Below are 19391 nucleotides of genomic sequence, written 5' to 3'. Positions count from 1 at the left end.
AGGTGCCTATACGTAAACCCCGCCTGCTCCTCAGTCATAGTTGCTAATATATGCATATTATTATTAGTATTGGATAGAAAACACTCTGAAGTTTCTAAAACTTTTGAATTATGTCTGAGTATAACAGAACTCATATGGCAGGCAAAAACCGGAGGAAAAAAATCCAAACGGAAGTGGAATTTGAGGCTGGTAGATTTTCAACCAAGCTCCATTGAAATTACAGTGAGATATGGATGAGTTTTCACTTCCTATGGCTTCCACTAGATGTCAACAGTCTGTAGAACTTTGTCTGATGTCTATACTGTAAAGGGGGTGAGGAGACAGGAATGAGTCACCACTCCATGAGGTGACCATTCTTTCACCATGCGCTTCACATAAGAGGGAGCTCCGTTCCATCGCTCATCTGAAGTCAATGTAATTCTCCGGTTGGGACGTTATTCAAGATGTATGTTAACAACATTCTAAAGATTGATTCAATACATCGTTTGCATGTATCTACGGACAGTTACGGAACTTTTGGACATTTCGTCAGGTTTTAGTGAACGCGCTTTCCTGACGTTGGATTTGTATCCAAACACGCAACAAAAATAGCTATTTGGACTAGAGGTCGGCCGATTAATCGGAATGCGATTAATCGGGCCGATTTCAAGTTTTCATAACAATCGGAAATCGGTATTTTTGGGCGCTGATTTGCCAATTTATTTTATTTATTTTATTTATTGTTTATTTATTTTTATATATTATATATAAATATATATTTAAAAATTGACTTTATTTATCTTTATTTAACTAGGCAAGTCAGTTAAGAACACATTCTATTTTCAATGACGCCTAGGAACAGATTTTAACCTTGTCGGCTCGGGGATCCAATCTTGGTAACGTTTGTCAATTATTTTCATAATCACTCTACAAAAAGGCACCTCTGTGCACCGTTCATCCAAGCTACTCAATACTGCCCCTGCAGCCATAAGAAGTTAAATAAAGGACGTACCATAGCTGCCATCCAAGCAATGGGAACCTCCCCAGAAAGGAGAGAGAGGTTAAAAAGGTCAGAGATAGGCTTGGCGATGATAGGGGCAACAACCTTAAAGAAGAAAGGGTCTAAACCATCTGACGCAGATGTTTGTTTTTTTTTACGTCAAGTTTCAGAAGCTCCTTTAGCACCTCGGACTCAGTGACTGCCTGCAGGGAGAAACTTTGTAGCGGGGCAGGGAAAAAGAGGGAGAAGTATCGGGGATCGTCGCATTAGAAGGGGTGGGAGATGAGGAAATATTGGACGGGCAAGGAGGCATGGCTGAGTCGAATAGGAATCCTGACTTAATGAAGTGGTGATTAAAGAGCAAAGCAATGTGCTTCTTGTCAGTAACAACCACATCWTCAACATAAAAAGGGACATGGGCAGCTGTGAAGAGGTTTTATTCTCCAGGTTTTTAACCRTTTTCCAGAACTTCTTGGGGTTAGACCCACAGAGAGAGAACTGCTCCTTGAAGTAATTAGCTTAAGTGCACTTGTTTCTCATTTGCCTGAACGAGAGCCAGTCAGCCTGAGTATGTGTGTGCTGAGCCTTTCGCCAAATGCAATTCTTGAGGTGGCGTAACTGTGCAAGATCACGGTCGAACCAGGGGCTGAACCTGTTTTTAATATMTTTTTCTTTATGGGGGCGTGTTTGTTAACAATAYCACTGAAAATATCAAAAAAGAAGGKCCAAGCGTCTTCGACAGAGGGGATCGAGCTGATTCTATACAATTTTACACAGGCCAGTTCATGAAGGAATGCTTGCTCATTCAAGGTTTTTTAGCAGACTATCTATGACAAATCAGGACAGGTCGTTTCACTGAGCAGCCATTACGAACACAGGCTGTAAAACAGTGATCACTAAGGTCATTACAGAAAACACCAGACTGATACCTATCAGGATTATTTGTGAAGATAACATCAAGAAGAGTATCCTTTTCTGGGTGTTTGCAGTCATACCTTGTGGGATTGGTAATAATCTGAGAAAGATTTAGGAAGTCCCATTGCTAAAGGACTTGTTCAGGTGGTTTAAACATGTCCCAGTTTAAGTCACCTAGCAGGACCAATTCAGACTTAGTGTAAGGTGCCAGGAGAGAGCTTAGGGCAGGTAGGGTACAGGCCGGTGCTGATGGAGGACGATAGCACCCAGCAACAGTCAACAAAGAGCTATTTGAAAGTTTAATACTTAAAACCAGCAAATCAAATTGTTTGGGGATAGCCTTGGTGAAGACAACCGAGCACTGAAGGTGATCCTTGGTAAAGATTGCCACTCCCCCACCTTTGGAAGATCTGACCAGAAAGGTTAACATCAGTATTCAAAACACCCTTCCTTAACCATGTCTCAGTAATGACCAACACATCTGGATTGGAGCTGTGAACCCACACTTTAAAATTGATCAATTTTAGGTAATAAGTTTCTTGTGTTAACGTACAGAAAACCCAGGCATTTACGAGAGCAGAAATCAGTGAAGCAGATATCAGAGCACAAGTCAGAAAAGGGCTAGCAACAGTAGGTGGGCCAGAGTGTACATGCACATTTCCAGATAACATCAACAGTAATACAATCAAGGCACGGCATAAGACAGGGAGAGCTCTGCAGTGATAATTTATGACATCTGAATGTGCATCAGATCACAACAAGAGCATATTGTACAGCAATTTCATCAGGTAACATGAATACAAAGCCGGCAAAGGTTGTTAGAATAGGATGGGAGGACAAAGTCAGCGTAACCAATAGACTGTCAGAGTCGAGTGTAGGAACAAACAGTCTGTCCCACGGTTGGGTAAAGAAAATTCAGTCAACAAAGCATGCAGGAGACGTGAGGCAAATAGCAATTTTTAAATATATAACGACTTGGGGCTAGCCATTGTAAGTTCAGAGTCACTGCTCGGGGGGGGGGGGGTAGACAACCACGACAGATGGTGAACAGCTCGCCAGGTGGAGTCCAAGCAGCAGTGCAGCAGGCAACGGGAGTAGGTGTCACATCCACTTGGGAGAAGCTTTTACTTCTGGAGGAAGTATCTCCCCATATTAGTCAATGTTCCCAAGCAAAACATCCCAATCAATCATATCACATTCTTCCAAGGCTCGACACTGAATCCATAATAGTGAAGTTCTAGACATAGCCTTCAACATTGGTTGGCGACTTGGCAGTATACGGGCGGCAGTTAGCCGAGCGGTTAAAAGCATTGGGCAAGTAAACGAAAGGTTGCTGGTTAAAATCCCTGAGCAGACTGAAAAATCTGTCGATGTGTCCTTGAGCAAGGCACCGAAAAGACTAAAATGTAAATGTARTGATATGCAAAGTGACAGTTTCCAGTCCATCTTTGAAATGGAGGGAATGGGATGTTCTTCAGCTGTAAACACAACCCCACAGCCTTCCTCTCTCCACTCCATTTTAGACCTGTGGAAAAACATCCACTTTACTAAACAATCATGTCTGTACAAGGCTACATACTCTGCTTTAAATGGGTACAGGCTGGGGGAGATGGATTGGGGAAGCTCCCCTTTATCTAAATAACTGCCTCCCAACTCAGTGAGGGCAAAGGCCTACTCCTTCCACTGCCTATGAGAGATTGAGAGAGATATGGGAGAGAGGGAGGAGAGACTCTGCAACAGACAGATCAGTCAGCCCAACTGTGTGCTGCACATGACAAAGCCGTCTTCCCTCAACTCTTCCACCTCTCATCATTTATTTTTCTTAGGGTATTCTCTTCAGTGGGACAGGAAGAACAGGTGTGTGTGTGAGAGAATGAGAGAGCGRGATGGACAGGTCACCACTGTCTGTCAGTGCCATGACTGATGTGCTTCTCCTCTGGCTTGCTACACTACTCGACAACAGTACAGCTGTGGATGTCATAAGGCCTACCTTGCTACGTTCTGTTCTGAACAAATCAGTTCTGTTCTACACACGGACAATCAGTTAGAGAACCCAGGCTAGCAGCATTCATTCATTCATTGTGCTTCCTGAAGACAGATCCTGATTTTTGGCCTAAGAGACAGTGCCTACATCCCAAATGGCACCTTATTCCCTATATAGTGCACTTATTATGACCATGGCCCTATAGTGTACTATATAGGGAACAGGGGGCCATTTGGTACGTACCCTGAGACACAGAGGAAGTAATCTAGCAGCTTAAATCATCTCTGAGCCCAAATATACACAGATGCAGAGTCTCATATGCAGATAARATGTTGGATAAACAAGTGTGAGAAAGAAGGAAAGAGGCCAAGACGGATTAGTGTAGTGAGGGGTCGCTTTATTATAGCAACTGTGTTGATAATCACTCTTTGCACTTATAGGCCTATCCACCGGATCAGACACCCAAACTGACTAACAACGCCTTGGATACACCCCAAATGGCACCCTATTCCCTACATTGTGCACTACTTTGGACCAGAGCTCCATGGGTAATGCACTATATAGGGAATAGTGTGCCATTTGGGACACACCCCTTGCCTGGAGCAAAGATACTAGCTATTTCGTATCAGGGTGTGCTAGGCCAGGCCGTTTGAAACTGTCATCTCCAGTCCTTACCTCCTTATAAATATTTTTTTTGTGCTGACACTGCAGAACAATAGTGGATTGCTGTACAGAGTACAGACTTTCCCTGTCTGAAAGGCAGACAAACCAAGCACAGCACAGAGAGACTAGAAGGGAAACGTTAGCTTAGCAACAATGACCATGGTAAACACCTGGGCTGGAGCTGAAAGTCAAGGACATAGAGAACAGAACAGCTGGAGTTCAGTGGGAGTGTGCTACAAAAGTGTGTGTATGTATGTATCCTACAGCACGTCTCTGCTGGCCCAGCTTGGTCAGAATAAACACTACTCTGCTGCTGGTCCAGCTTGGTCAGAATAAACACTACTCTGCTGCTGGTCCAGCTTGAACAGAATAACCCTATGCTGCTGCAGGCCAAGCTTGCAACAGAATAAAACTACTCTGCTGCGGCCAGCTTGGACAGAATAAACACTACTCTGCTGCGGTCCAGCTTGGTCAGAATAAACACTACTCTGCTGGCAGGCCAGCTTGGTCAGAATAAACACTACTCTGCTGCTGGTCCAGCTTGGTCAGAATAAACACTACTCTGCTGCTATCTCGCCTATTAACATCAAACACCCTCAAGACCAAACATGTTGTAAAGAGGATATCTATATTTAGGTCCCAGTTTGCACCCCCTACACACATCAGCCCCTCTACCCCCTGACCCCTTTCAACAGAACTAAGGATGTCTCAGTTCCCACATCATGGGCCAAATGTGACCCATCATCCATCCACCCATCGTGATGTGACAGCCCCCACGTCCCAAACACCCAAGCTGCTGAACAGCAACAAAGATAGACAAAGACACCGCACTGTTGGATACAGACACACACAGACAGACCAGGGTTGTGTCCAGTAGGCACAAAAGGAAATGCGCCGAAACTGAGTGAAGCGGCGAGGTCCTAACTGAATATAGGCGGCAGGTAGCCAGGTGGTTAGAGCGTTGGACAAGTAACTGAAAGGTCGTTGGTTCGAATACCCAAGCTGACAATGTGAAAAATCTGTATTGTGTCCTTGAGCAAGGCAATCAACCCTAATATGCTCCAGGAGCGAGGTACAGCTGACCAACAACACATTTCACTGCATCTATCCAATGTATTAGAATAAAAACATTTATGAACTTGTCCATTAAGAAACATTTGTTTAACTGTTCAATTGCAAAATGTTTTGCTACGGTGAACCATAATGAACACGATCCAAGCATCAACTCCCAAGTCCCGACAAAACAAAGCACTTGTTAGTAAGAACTCCACTTAGCCAACAAGTAGGTTAACATGTAAACAGTTAAGTCCTCATAGGAGCAAAGATCCTGAAAGAACATCCTGAGATTAACGGACAACTCAGGAGTGTAGGCCTACAAGTTATTTAATCATGCTTCCAACCCCTTGGGTTGTGTGTGTGTGTGTGTGTATGTCTCTGGGGTGGGGTGGGGGGTTAACTTTAAAGCATCGGCAAATAAAAATTCTCTGTCTAGTTTCTCAAGGATCTTGCCTCTAGGGACAAACTACTATGCTGTTTTTCTTCTTTCCCATCTATCGGTTATGTATGACCTTTTAAAACAAACATMATTTCACAGCAGCACTACTATGATGTTTTCTTAAGCAGAGTTCAAATGGCTGGTCAAAATGGGTCAACCACAGTATCGAATCTTACTACAGCTCTATCTTACGAAATAAATTGATCTAAATGAGAATGACCTAAAAATAAAKGTTACATGATAAGGAACATAGGCTACTTCTTCTGGAAAAATAGGCCTGCTATATCTGTGCAAACAATGGCATTTCGTTATGCCAAACTTCTTTCATCAAGTTCAACACATTCTGTGGTCAATTATGACGCAGTCTGCATCCCAAATGACACCTTATTCCCCACACAGTGAACTACTTTTGACCAGAGCCCTATGGACTCTGGTCAAAAGTAGTGCACTATATGGAGAGAATCGGTTCTGAGCCGCACCTGCTTTGTCTAGAACGGTAACAGAATACCTCGGCCTCCAGCCGCCTTACTGCTTCGTCACACGCACACAGCCTCCTGACCTTTTCTTCTGATAAAAATGTCTAGCTAGCTACCAACTTGGGCAGTTGGCTACCACTGCAGCACACTGACTGACACAAATACCCTCCATTCTCTATTGTGATATTGTTTCAGAGAGCAGGGTAGCGCAGGGCGTCGACCTGATTCAGTGGAGGGCTGAGGTGGGTCACCTTCCTGTGGCCTTTCTCTTTGTTCTCCAGGGAGTCTAGGGAACCAGCCCCAAGACCATTTGAAACCAACAGGCACTAAGGACTGGAGATATAGAGCTAAACTACCAACTCAATAACATGACAGGGATGGGGTGTGTCTCTGGGTAGCCTGTGACGTAGGCCAAAAAATTTAAAATTAAAATGGTTGCGCCATAAGGCCAAACAACCTAGGCCTTATTTTTAACAAAATGTTRCAATTGCGATTTGACTTGTGATTTAGAGCCAAAACATTTGGGTGAACTGTTGGAATCACAGAAATATAATAATTATTCAAATTCTATAGCTAGAATATAATAGTGGGCACTTTGAATACAGTGTTGTTTGACATGCCAACGAATGGAAACGCCAGGGGTAATTGTTGACAAGTGTTTCCTAGGGAACCCTATAATCTCTGGCTACATTTAATGTTCTCTCTTAGCTACTTCATGTAGCTAACATATTCATGCTTCGCGTATTCCTCTTTGATTTAAACAATACTGTTGCACAAACAATATGGTGAATGCTGATTTAGGTCTACACTATCACTGGTATTTGGCAGGCTGTATAGCTAATTGCATTTATTAGATAACTAGCCAGCTAACTAGAAATTAGCATTAGCGGCTAACAAGCTTTAGGCCCAACTTGCTAAGAAAAGACAAACTAGGTGTTCGCAGATGTAAGACACACAAATGAATAGTGTAATTATAGAACGCTAGTGGATTTATATTAAGAAGCAAAGTGAAAAAATGCATTGCTGTCATCAACATTGCATGTGCTCTGTTGACCATGAAGTGTCTTGTGGTGGAGGAACAACAAAAGTGCTCCTTGACAGGGGGCGGGGCTAGGTATGTGTGGAAAGCGGCATGGAGAGATGGTATACATAAACATTGTATATACACTGTGTATATATATATATATATATATATATATACACACACACACATATGACATTTGTAATGTCTTTATTCTTTAGGAACTTCTGAGAGTGTAATGTTTACTGTTCATTTTTATTGTTTATTTCACTTTTGTATATTACATACTTCACTTGCTTTGGCATTGTTAACATATGTTTCCCATGCCAATAAAGCCCCTTGAATTGAGAGGAGAGAGATGACTCAAGTAGCCTAAATCCCGAACAAACCTGAATGATCCACCTAAGTCAAAGAGTCTCAAACGCTCACTAAATATTATAACTTTGACATTTCCATCTAAATAACTCAAATATGTAAAAGACTGCATTTTATTTAGGAACATTTTTACCCATTGCTTATAGCAACCTTCAGCATTTTGGTATTTTAGTGAAGCTCACATTCCAACAGGGTAGAGCTTAGGCCTACGTTTCCACTTCAATTTAAACAAAGCGTCGTCGTGGCATTGTGAAGGTAAGATAAATCTTGGATACATTTTGAGGAAGATCAAACTGTGCTTGACCTCAAGAGGCTCCAGGACTGACATGGCGGAAACACTCTCCAGAGAGTGAGAGTGGAGTGAGCTTGAGAGTGAGCTTGAGAGTGAGCTTGAGAGTGAGCGTGAGAGTGAGCGTGAGAGTGAGCGTGAGCTTGAGAGTGAGTGTGAGCTTGAGAGTGAGTGTGAGCTTGAGAGTGAGTGTGAGCTTGAGAGTGAGTGTGAGCTTGAGAGTGAGTGTGAGCTTGAGAGTGAGKGTGAGCTTGAGAGTGAGKGTGAGCKTGAGAGTGAGKGTGAGSTKGAGAGTGAGKGTGAGSKTGAGAGTGAGKGTGAGCKKGAGAGTGAGKGTGAGCKTGAGAGTGAGTGTGAGCTTGAGAGTGAGTGTGAGCTTGAGAGTGAGTGTGAGCTTGAGAGTGAGTGTGAGCTTGAGAGTGAGTGTGAGCTTGAGAGTGAGTGTGAGCTTGAGAGTGAGAGTGAGTTTGAGAGTGAGCTTGAGAGTGAGAATGGTTGTGAGTGTTTGTCACTTTAACCCTCGATCCCCTTGTAGAGTCGAGCAGACCGGAGGTAACCACTAAGGATGTATCCCAAATGGCACCCATAATCCCTATATAGCACACACATTTGGGGCCCTGCTCAAAAGTAGTGCACCATTAAAAGTGCTTTTATACCTTCAGATGTAATAATGCTGTAATTACACTAGTGAAAACATTATATTAACATGTGGTTATATAGTACCCATGAGGATCATTTAACATAGCTTTGCATGAGTTTCAGTCATATGACTGTCAATGAGCTGCAGGCTAGAAGTTAGGCCCTAGGCCTTAATGACCAGGTAAAAGAGAGGACTGTAATAAACTGTTCAGTTCCTCTCTGGCTGTTTGCTTTCCTCATTGTTCCTGCTCACTGGTACACTTTGTATGCTGAACATGCTGTTACAGGGACAAGAAGAGGAGAACAGGGGTAGGGGAGCTCTGCTATGCACCAGCCAGCAACACAGAAGGACACAAACTATTAGAGCTATCCTACTGCATCTTCAGGCTTTATAACATGTTTTATAAGCAAAGTCAACTCACCATTTGCAAGACAGAGGTCAGGGGTTAGGCTAGTTAAGACTTTATGGGCCAAGTCCTAATCTACAGATCACATGCTTCATACAAGACCCATGAATAACCATAAAACTACAAAGGCCATCTATGAGACGGTCACATATCACTGTCTGGCAAAACAGCATTATGACTTCGGCCTAATTAGAATTCAGTGATTTTGTMATTTCTCTCACACTTTAATCTTACCATTAATTAGATCTACATGCATCTCTCGGGAGCTTTGCCTAATGCTCACAAATTCACTGTAAAGTTTGGACCAGTCCTGCAGACAGACATGAGACTCAATTGAGGAGAAGGAGTCGAGTCATATGAGACTAACAGTGCTTCTCGGAAAAACATCTTGGAATTCAAAGTGACCAGCTCCACAATCTGCAGCAAATTCATTTTTCAGCACCTGCTTTATCCAAGCCCCCTGCAGGGCGCTTCCACAATGAGAGGACTGGATAGACTGACTGCCTCTTTGCCAAAAACAGTCTGGGAACATTGTCCTGTACTGTGTTCACCTGCTGAGGCTGCCTACCTGCCTGTCCACATGCCGGTCTGTTTGCCTGTCCGTCCACATGTCCGCCCACATGTCCGTCTGTTTGCCTGCCTGCCTGTCCGCATGCCCGCCTGTCCTCATGCCCGCCTGTTTGCCTGTCCTCATGCCCGCCTGTTTGCCTGTCCTCATGCCCGCCTGTTTGCTTGCCCATCCGCATTGTTGCCTGTCCTCATGCCCGCCTGTTTGCCTTTCCGCCCACATGTCCTCATGCCCACCTGTTTGCCTCTCCTCATGCCCGCCTGTTTGCCTCTCCTCATGCCCGCCTGTTTGCCTTTCCTCCCAATGTCCTCATTGCCCACCTGTTTGCTCTCCTCATGCCGCCTGTTTGCCTCTCCCTCATGCCGCATGTTTGCCTTCCCATGTTCAGCACTGTTTGCCTCTCCTCATGCCCGCCTGTTTGCCTTTCCGCCCACATGTCCTCATGCCCACCTGTTTGCCTCTCCTCATGCCCGCCTGTTTGCCTCTCCTCATGCCGCCTGTTTGCCTCTCCTCATGCCTCGCTGTTTGCCTCTCCTCATGCCCGCTGTTTTGCCTGTCCTCTCCCTCAATGCCCGCCTGTTTGCCTCTCCTCATGCCGCCTGTTTGCCTTCCTCATCGCCCGCCTAGTTTTGCCTTCTCCGCCCACATCGTCCTCATGCCAGCCTGTTTGCCTCTCCTCATGCCCGCCTGTTTGCCTCTCTTCCTCATGCCCGCCTGTTTGCCTCTCCTCATGCCGCCTGTTTTGCTCTCCTCATGCCCGCCCTGTTTGCCCTCTCATGCCGCCTGTTGCCTCTCCTCATGCCCGCCTGTTTGCCTTCCCCACACATGTCCTCATGCCCGCCTGTTTGCCTCTCCTCATGCCCGCCTGTTTGCCTCCTCCTCATGCCCGCCTGTTTGCCTCTCTCATGCCCGCCTGTTTGCCTCTCCTCATGCCCGCGCTGTTTTGCTCTCCTCATGCCCGCCTGTTTGCCTCTCCTCATGCCCGCCTGTTTGCCTCTCCTCATGCCCGCCTGCTTTGCCTCTCTCATGCCCCGCCCTGTTTGCCTCTCCTCATGCCCGCCTGTTTGCCTTCCTCATGCCCGCTGTTTTGCCTTCCTCATGCCCGCTCTGTTTGCCTCTCCCTCATGCCCGCTGTTTTGCCTCTCCTCATGCCGTTGCCTCTGCCGCTTTGCCTCTCTATGCCCGCTTCCATCCATCATGTCCCCTGGTTTTTGTCTGTTTGCCTGTCTGGCCAGCAAAGCTATACCACCAGCCAAGAATACAGCAACACACCATGTACCGTCCAGCACCATTATCATATTGTAAATCATTAACACCCAACAAGGTCAGCGTTGCCCTGGGCTTCCGTTTGACTAGTGTAAAACAAACATTTGGAGCGATAAAGAGGCTAGGAGAGATAGATGGGCAAAGAGGTATTAGAGGTARAGAGAGCAAGAGAGCTGTAGCAATGCAATAACCCTGGCAGAGGATTGTTACATTAGTGGCTTACTTTTCATATTACAGCTGAGAATGAACAGTTAAAGTTGTTATTGACAAATGAAAACATGTCAGTTTGTCACTTTCACGAGGTTAGAGTAACAACACGTTGAGCTACTTAAGACATTGGCTCGAATCAAGGTTACGCCTTTAGATAGAGAAAATGAACAACTATGGAAGATTTGGCACTTTAATTTTCAATCCCAACCCCCGGCCTGGTCTGCTTGGTCTATTTCGCAATCATTCCCGGAAGTCTTACGATGTTGCGCCTCTGGGTTTAGAAACTCTGTGGTAGTACTGTAAGAGATGTGCTGGCTACATTTTACAGTGATTGCATGAATAATTTTCATAAAATAAACATGGCTTTGAATAATAAGGCGTTAGGTTTCTCCTTGGCTGTTCGACATCTTGCTGATACTGGCTGCAAAAAATCCTGGTTATGAAATAGGAATGAGAAGGCAAAAGCACACTGCTTAGGACTTTAGCCTGCTACAGTACACCTGCAAATACTTAGCTAGATGAATCAAAATAGAGGCTTACTGGCAATCGCAATTATGATTATGACAAAAACATGATTACATGATTACAAGATTCAGGATTCTCCCTCAAAGTCTCTCAAAGAACAGCGTGACAGGAAGAAATCAACAGCACGGAAAGGTTGAAGTTTTGTACATCTGGAAATCACAAACAAAGCTCCCCAGCAACCCACACTACTCCCCAGATGTCACGTTGGTATTGACCCCGTCTCTCTCCCCCTCTCATGGTTACAGTAAATGGGAGCTATTCTGTTTGTGGGACTCAGGCCAACTTAATTTCCTGTGTCCAGACATAGCAGAGCCCCAAGACCTTCAGATTGCACTGAGAAAACACACACACAAGCCCCCTCCCCCCCCCCCCCCCCCGTCACCCTTCAGCAGTGTTGTTTCTGTGCTACGTGACTACAAGGACCTGAAGCAGGCCAGACAAACAAACCATGGAGAACAAACTGTGATGTTGATAACAATGTCTTGTACATTGGTTCATGTGCTGACTGACCTGAAACATCGGTTTACAGATTGGTCATTTCACACGGGCTGAGATCATTCTCTCACAGCAGTGTGCGTGAAAGGACAGGATCAGATTCAGATCCAGCAGTCAACTTTACATCACAACCCCATAGCCCATTCATACATACTTCATAGGTTATTAGTGTGTACAAAATAATTTCTAAATACCTGGGCCCGGTTTCCCGATAGTGATGGAACTTAGGCTTAGGTTTTAACCCTGCAACTTTCCTACAACGGCCGAAGACGTAACATGCGTTTCCCAAAACACCATGCAGAGAGCGAATGGTCGCTAAGTGCGTCGTTGGAGCATGGGTGAACACTGATAGGATCGAAAGAAAGAGAGCACTGCTCTCGGATCAGCTTTCTCCTTTCAACTCTTTCCTTAACATTATAATTATTTCACAATGCTGACGATGGATCAGCTCCTAGAGAGATATTACAGCATACGGCTGCAAATATTCTGGCGGCTTATTCTAATGCTTACCCAATAAAAATGCGTACATATATTAGGCTACACATCATGAAATATGTTGAGACAAATACAGCCAGTAGCCCACAAGTTCAAGTTCCACAAACTCAAATGACTGAACATGAAACGTATTTCTATATGATTGAAAGAGCCCTATAGAGCCCACTGTTTATATTTTAATGCAGTCATCTGTTTCATTTGAAGCATATTTTTATATGTCGCTTGTTTGTATCAATTGCAAAGACATTGGAAAGTTTGTATTTGCAGACAACTTTGTTCTGAAGTTATCGGCGGTCACAGAGGCGGATAAACCATGTGATTCTGTTTAGCTGAGATTTCTGTGCATAAAGTGACACGGCAGGGCAAGAAAAGCATCTAGCGACACACTTACAGGCTGACTACACTCGCGTCGCGAGCGCTGCAAAATACATTTAGAAATCTATATTATTCAATTATTGCGCGCGCCAACGAGCGTCTGCTTTGCCAAGGGATAAAATAGAAAGCAGTTCTATTTCTGACGCAGATCACGCTGCAAGTCCTGCCTCTCCCATTTCCTCATTGGATTATAGAAGCAGGTACCCACATGCCATCTCCTCATTGGTTATACCCACGTGGGTGACTGAAAGACGAACGAGGGTAATGCACCTAATTTATGAAAGTTGCCAATCGCAATATAAAGTCAAGAGAAGAAAAAGCCGGGAAGGAGGAGAGATGATTAGAAACGATTTGGTTGAYCGTTTTATGTGTGGATTAATTGTTGGAGTAGAGGACCTTGTGCATTTCAGGTAAAATAACTCAATGTTTATAGGCCAGGACAAATTAGCTAGCAACAGCAAGCTAGCTATATAGGACAAATTAGCTAGCAAGTGCAAGCTAGCTAGCTAAATTGCCATAAATGTTTAATGCTTTTCGACATGTACCCAAATTAATATAATTGGTTCAGAGTTTRTTTTGATATTTTAACCTGTGTGTCGTGATCGCATTTGGTGTGGGGGGACAAAATACATTTATGCACGATGGAGCACACGTGCAGCCGGTTTGGGTTCCGTGTGTTGGAATCGGCTAAACTTTGATCATTGATCATTTACATAGTAAATGAATGATAGGAAATGAAAGAGACTGGGTGTTGTGTTAGAAGTTAATGGTTCTCTGAAGAAAGACAGAAGGCTTTGGAATGTGTTTGATGGAGGAGAGCGATGTATTGATATAGGGAAGACAGATGGATATCTGTGAATTAGGTGAAGGGGTTAAGGTCAGGARGTGATGGGTGAGGTCAGTTCCCCTTAAGGGAGTAATCAGGGTTGGTATCTGGTTACCTTCTTTCCCGTGGAGCCATAAACTGTAAGGAGGAGTGTCTTAAGTAGGATGCATATAAACTGTGATGTCTGAAATCTTTTACGGTCTGATTTCAGCTGTACAGAACTTTTGGGAAAGATTAAACGTGGTTAAAGCTTCTCTAGTGTCCGTGAGTTATTTACTCTGAAAAATAAGAACCTAACACGTGTTAGCTGTTCTACGAGTGGTCTATGGTAGGCTGTAGATGAGTGTTTTCAAGTTAAACGTCAATAATGATGGTTTTGGGAAACAGCGCAGAGATTTAACGATGTTCCTACGAAGGTTCTAACAATGAACTTAGCCTTAACTTCTTGAGGGCCGGTGGCAGTATTCGGTATTTCAGATGAAGCTAGGATATGCATATAATTGGTAGTATTGGATAGAAAACACTCTGAAGTTTCTAAACCTGTTAAAATAATGTCTGTGAGTATAAGAGAACTGATACGGCAGGCGAAAACAAGAGGAGAATCCATCTCGAATAAAAATTTTAAAAATTGAGGTGTCTGCCCATCCAAATCCTTGTTTATGAGAAAATCAAAGGAATACCTCACAGATTGCAGTTCCTAGGGCTTCCACTAGATGTCAACAGTCTTTATAAAGAGTTTTAGGCTTGTTTTTTGAAAAATGAGCTAGAAWTTGTAGTTTTTCTAGGTGGCTCACATTTTGACTGTAGTATTGTGGCGTGCGTGGATGAGGGCGCGCACTTCATTATTTATCTACGGTAATGAACATACTATTCTCCGTCTTAAATTGTATCATTTATTTACATATTAGGGTACCTGAGGATTGATTAGAAACGTTGTTTGACTTGTTTGGATGAAGTTTATTGGTAACTTTTGGGATTCATTTGTATGCAATTTGATCGAGGGAAACAGGTGGATTACTGAATCAAGCGCCCCAACTAAACTGACTTTTTTGGGATATAAAGAAGGACTTTATTGAACAAAACGACCATTTGATGTGTAGCTGGGACCCTTGGGATTGCAAACAGAGGAAGATCTGCAAAGGTAAGTGATTTATTTTATCGCTATATCTGACTTTCGTGACGCTTCTGCTTGTTTGGAAAATGTTTGTAATGCYTTTGTACACGGGGCGCTGTCCTCAGACAATCGCATGGTATGCTTTCGCCGTAAAGCCTTTTTGAAATCTGACAAAGCGGCTGGATTAACAAGAAGKTACGTTTTTAAACGATGTAAGACACTTGTATTTTCCTGAATGTTTAATATTACGATTTTGTATTTTTAATTTGGCGTGCTCCGATTTCACCGGATGTTGTCGAMTTTGATCCCGGTAACGAGATTTCTGCACTAAGAGGTTTTAAGATGCTTTTAGGAAGCCGGGCCCTGGTCATTTCTTTAATGAAGTGCTAACGATGCCCCTAGTCCTGCTCTACAAGGTTAACACGAGTCATAATCACTCAGTCAGATTGTGTAAAGAAATCCAGGCTACGCGATATGGTTTGTACTGTACCACTCTGAACATCAGGAATGCTTCCAGGCTGAAAGCTTATGTAATTCTACATCATGGCTCTGGTTCTGAACCAGCTGTGCTTTGTGCCAAAATAAATTATTAAAGTACAAAAGGGCAATTCCACGGTAACGATGTTTGGCATTTATATGCCAAGCAAAAAACATTGATTTCAAAGTTGAACAAACCATACAACTCTATGAACAAGGATTAGCCTACTTTTAACAATTTACACTGAACATTTTACAAAAACACATTTACTGGAAAAACTGTGCAGATGCAAAGTTTGGTAACAGAATTGCTTTAGAATCTCCATCAGTTTTTGTATGTGACCACGTTTTTCAGAAACTCTTAAAGGAAAATCCACTCACAAGATCTTGGTATTTTTTTTTCCATTAGTCCACTGTTGACACAAGCCCAAATTGTTTGACATGTCAGTATTCATGTTTCAAGATGCAAACTGTCACCGACCACATTATCATCATGCTATCCAAAGTGAAACCACCTTCGCCACGGTTGCACACCACGGCTGAAGCTAATTGGCAAAATAATTTGGCTAACTCTTCAAAACTGCGAACACACATCAAACCACACCCGAAACCAACTCACGTTTGAATTCATTTCATGGCCGCTAGCATTTCTTAATGAAACAAATCTCAAATGAGGCCAATACTTTCAGGTAAACCCCTTTAACATTTGTTTGACAATAAATCAAAGTGTTTACTTATTCCWAATTTTTTTCTTCTTCTAATCTTATTCCTAATTTTAATGGAGAATGTTTGAAAAAGGCATACATGCCTTCATTTCTCAAAAATATAGACTCGACACCTAATTTTAAATGCTCCTATGAACTTCACTTGTTGATGCTAACGGATCTTTTTACATGGAAATTACAAACCACATGAATAATTCATTAATAATTCAATCAAAATATGGCATGCCTTTGAAATCAAAGTCATGAAATGTCTTTAAAAGGCTTGCGAGTTGTTTTATTTTACATGTCCCTAATTCTTCAAGCATGAGTCATTCAGTCAGGGGCCTTCTCCTAGAATAATAACAGAGCATTTCTGACATGCAGGCCGGTCTGTTCTTTTTCCTTAACTCTCTCCTGTAGTTTTAGAAATATAAGMTACTGGCAACACTTTCACAAGTCTGGTAGAAATGTAGTCAATGGTCTCAATGCAGACACGCATCCTGTGATAGTCTACTTGGTGGATCCACCTGTGTTAGTTCTGCAAACACTCACTTATCAGCACAGGTGTGGCACACCCACCTGTATGAYGTCATCAAGAAAAACACAGGCCACGTCCCAAAGGCCACCCTATTCCCTATATAGTGCACTACTTTTGACCAGGGCCCATATGTCTCTGGTCAGAAGTATTGCACTATGTAGGGAATCGGGTGGCATTTGGGACACACACACGAAGCATGTGACCCCAAGTCAGATAGGCAGCTAGTTTGCTCAAGGAGGAACGTCTGTGCCCTACTGTTTAATATGTAAGATAAAAACCAACACAGCAGGAKAAACTAAAGGCCCCCTAGCCACTGTATAGCTAGCATATACCTCTACCAACTGATGTCTATTGCTGGTCCTATATCTTACTTTCAAGTTCTATTGTTTTAGTCCTTGTTGCCACCTTTATTATTCTGTGCATCTTGTAAAGTACTAGACCACTAGCTACCTTTTAATTCTTGGTTAATGTTTTTTGCCCTTATTCATTAAAGCCTATTTTAATGGTTGCTCACAATRTGGTGATATAAAGTAAATTAGAATGCCACTAGAAATTAAATGTATTATTATTTATATGGTATAGGCTGGCCTCTGAAGAGATGACAGACCTCCCCTGTGCAATACCTGTATTCAGAGAAGCACGTTAGCGCCGGAGAGAATGCCAGACACCAGTTCTGTCTACGGCCTCTCTATAGCCCCAAATACTGTGTGTTCGGCTGGCCTCTCAGGAGACTACAGACCTCCTTAGCGTAATTCCTGGTTTTCAAGGCAGTGCGTCACCACACACAGCAAAGCGTTTATCTTGAACATGTAAAAACATTTTTGTGAACATTTCCTCATACAGGCATCAACATTAACATAAATGTCATCTAAGTTACTTCAAGGATATATATATCTAAGTTACTCAGATATACAGTAACCTGTAAAACACTGAATACCAGACATGAGTTCTAAGTCCTGTTTCTCCTGTACGAATAGAATATGTACAAAGTGCTTTACCTACTTTACCTGAAAGTGCTGAATCTAAGGCTCTCTCGTTGGTCAATATTATGCAAATTATTTGGCTATTTATATACACATTTGTTGGCAGAGTTTTTTTCTCTCCCACATCTATTCATGAACAGAACATGTAGGAAATAAAGTTATTGAAAAGCAGGCTATGAGTAGAGGGATTGTTACTGCAACTTCTAACCTGTTTAAAGGTTATGTGGACAGTATTTAAACACAACCAAAATACACAGCGAAATTAAAGCATGATATATAGGAGTTATGTTTACTCATTGCCTGGGAAGCCCACATTGAATAGCATATAATGCTATATTCTATGTCGGGCAGAAATGAGCTTTTGAATCAGGAAAGTTCCCTCTCACGACCTGTACAAGTCAGAATGTTCAATAAAATGATATGTTAAAATATAATTATATTCAACATTCTAGCTTGTAGAGGTCGTGAGAGGAAACGTTCCTGATTCAAACGCTCATTTCTGCTCGACGTTGGAGTCCAGGCAGGTTTACTCATTGCATGTTTATAATGTGTCCCATGAGGGGGCGTATGGGACGAGGAACATTGGAAAGGAGATAGGCCTATTGACTTAACAATTGTAAAACAGTAGACTACTTCGCTGATGTCTCAGCCTCCAATGTCTGAAAAAGAAAGCCTATATTGGGAACACGTCGGGTCTCACAACACGTCTTGCACAAAAAAAGTGTAACGTTAGTCTCCCACCTGAAGTGTTTTGCCTTTTATCCTAAACTACCTTTCTAAAAGCTATTCGTGACATAGCCTACACTGCCCGACATGTTATGTAATTACATTGTTTTGTGACTTCCATTTGCCATGTACATTTCCAGTTGATATAAAAGTCGTCAATTTGTTTCCCAAAAATTACTTGAGGGTTGAAATCAGTGACAAGTGAGGTCCATGTGAATTGCATCAGGCAAAGTGCGCCACGGTAAAAGTTTGGCATCAGATTTCGAGTTATCCTCGTATGTTGTTTCCATAAAAACATAAACACTTACCATTGTGATGCGGGTTGGAAAGGAGTTTGAAGCGTTGAAAAGTAGCTCCGTTGAACTGGAATCTGACAAACTTTGCCGAACTTCATTTACGAAGAAAACTAGTCTTCCGCTTCCGGAGGGAGTAAAGTAACATAACAAGGGGCGGGCGGCCAGCGAGTCTGTATTCATATCTAGGATGAGATGACGTCTTCCACTAGGATATTCTGTAACCTGCTGGTGGCATACGAGTAGTGCAAACATCAGTGAAATACAGTAGGCGCCTAGTAATAGTAAATTTAAATTTTAGTGAAAAATGTGAATGTATTTGAACTTCCTCGGAGCAGGTCCTGACAATAAAACAAAATGAATAAAATGTAATAACTTTATTTTTCCCAGAGTTTAGGAGCCACTTTGACCTAGTCTGCATATGTTGTTGTTTTGTTTTGTAGACTATAGTTAGTCTGTCTTTGTATATTCTACTTAATTTGTACACTAGAGCAGGGGTTTTCAAACCTCTCCTCGGGACCGCCCACCCAATCCATGTATTTTTACTATTCCT

At 42.9% G+C, this 19391-nt stretch overlaps 1 protein-coding gene across 1 annotated transcript in view; it reads right to left on the bottom strand.

The window, feature by feature from the left end:
• itprid2 (ITPR interacting domain containing 2) overlaps positions 1 to 18974 on the bottom strand; it is a 56997-nt gene extending 38023 nt beyond the window's left edge. Inside the window, exon 1 of the mRNA XM_024136419.2 lies at positions 18854 to 18974. Within this exon, the coding sequence (XP_023992187.1) occupies positions 18854 to 18939 (86 nt within the window). The 5' untranslated portion in view covers positions 18940 to 18974. The remainder of the gene's footprint in view (positions 1 to 18853) is intronic.
• Positions 18975 to 19391: the final 417 nt, after the last annotated feature.

Source organism: Salvelinus sp. IW2-2015, unplaced genomic scaffold (genome assembly GCF_002910315.2).
Source record: "Salvelinus sp. IW2-2015 unplaced genomic scaffold, ASM291031v2 Un_scaffold912, whole genome shotgun sequence".
Taxonomy (NCBI): Eukaryota; Metazoa; Chordata; class Actinopteri; order Salmoniformes; family Salmonidae; genus Salvelinus; species Salvelinus sp. IW2-2015.
The sequence above is the reverse complement of the archived record's forward strand: the minus strand, read 5'-3'. Positions and strand labels throughout refer to the sequence as shown.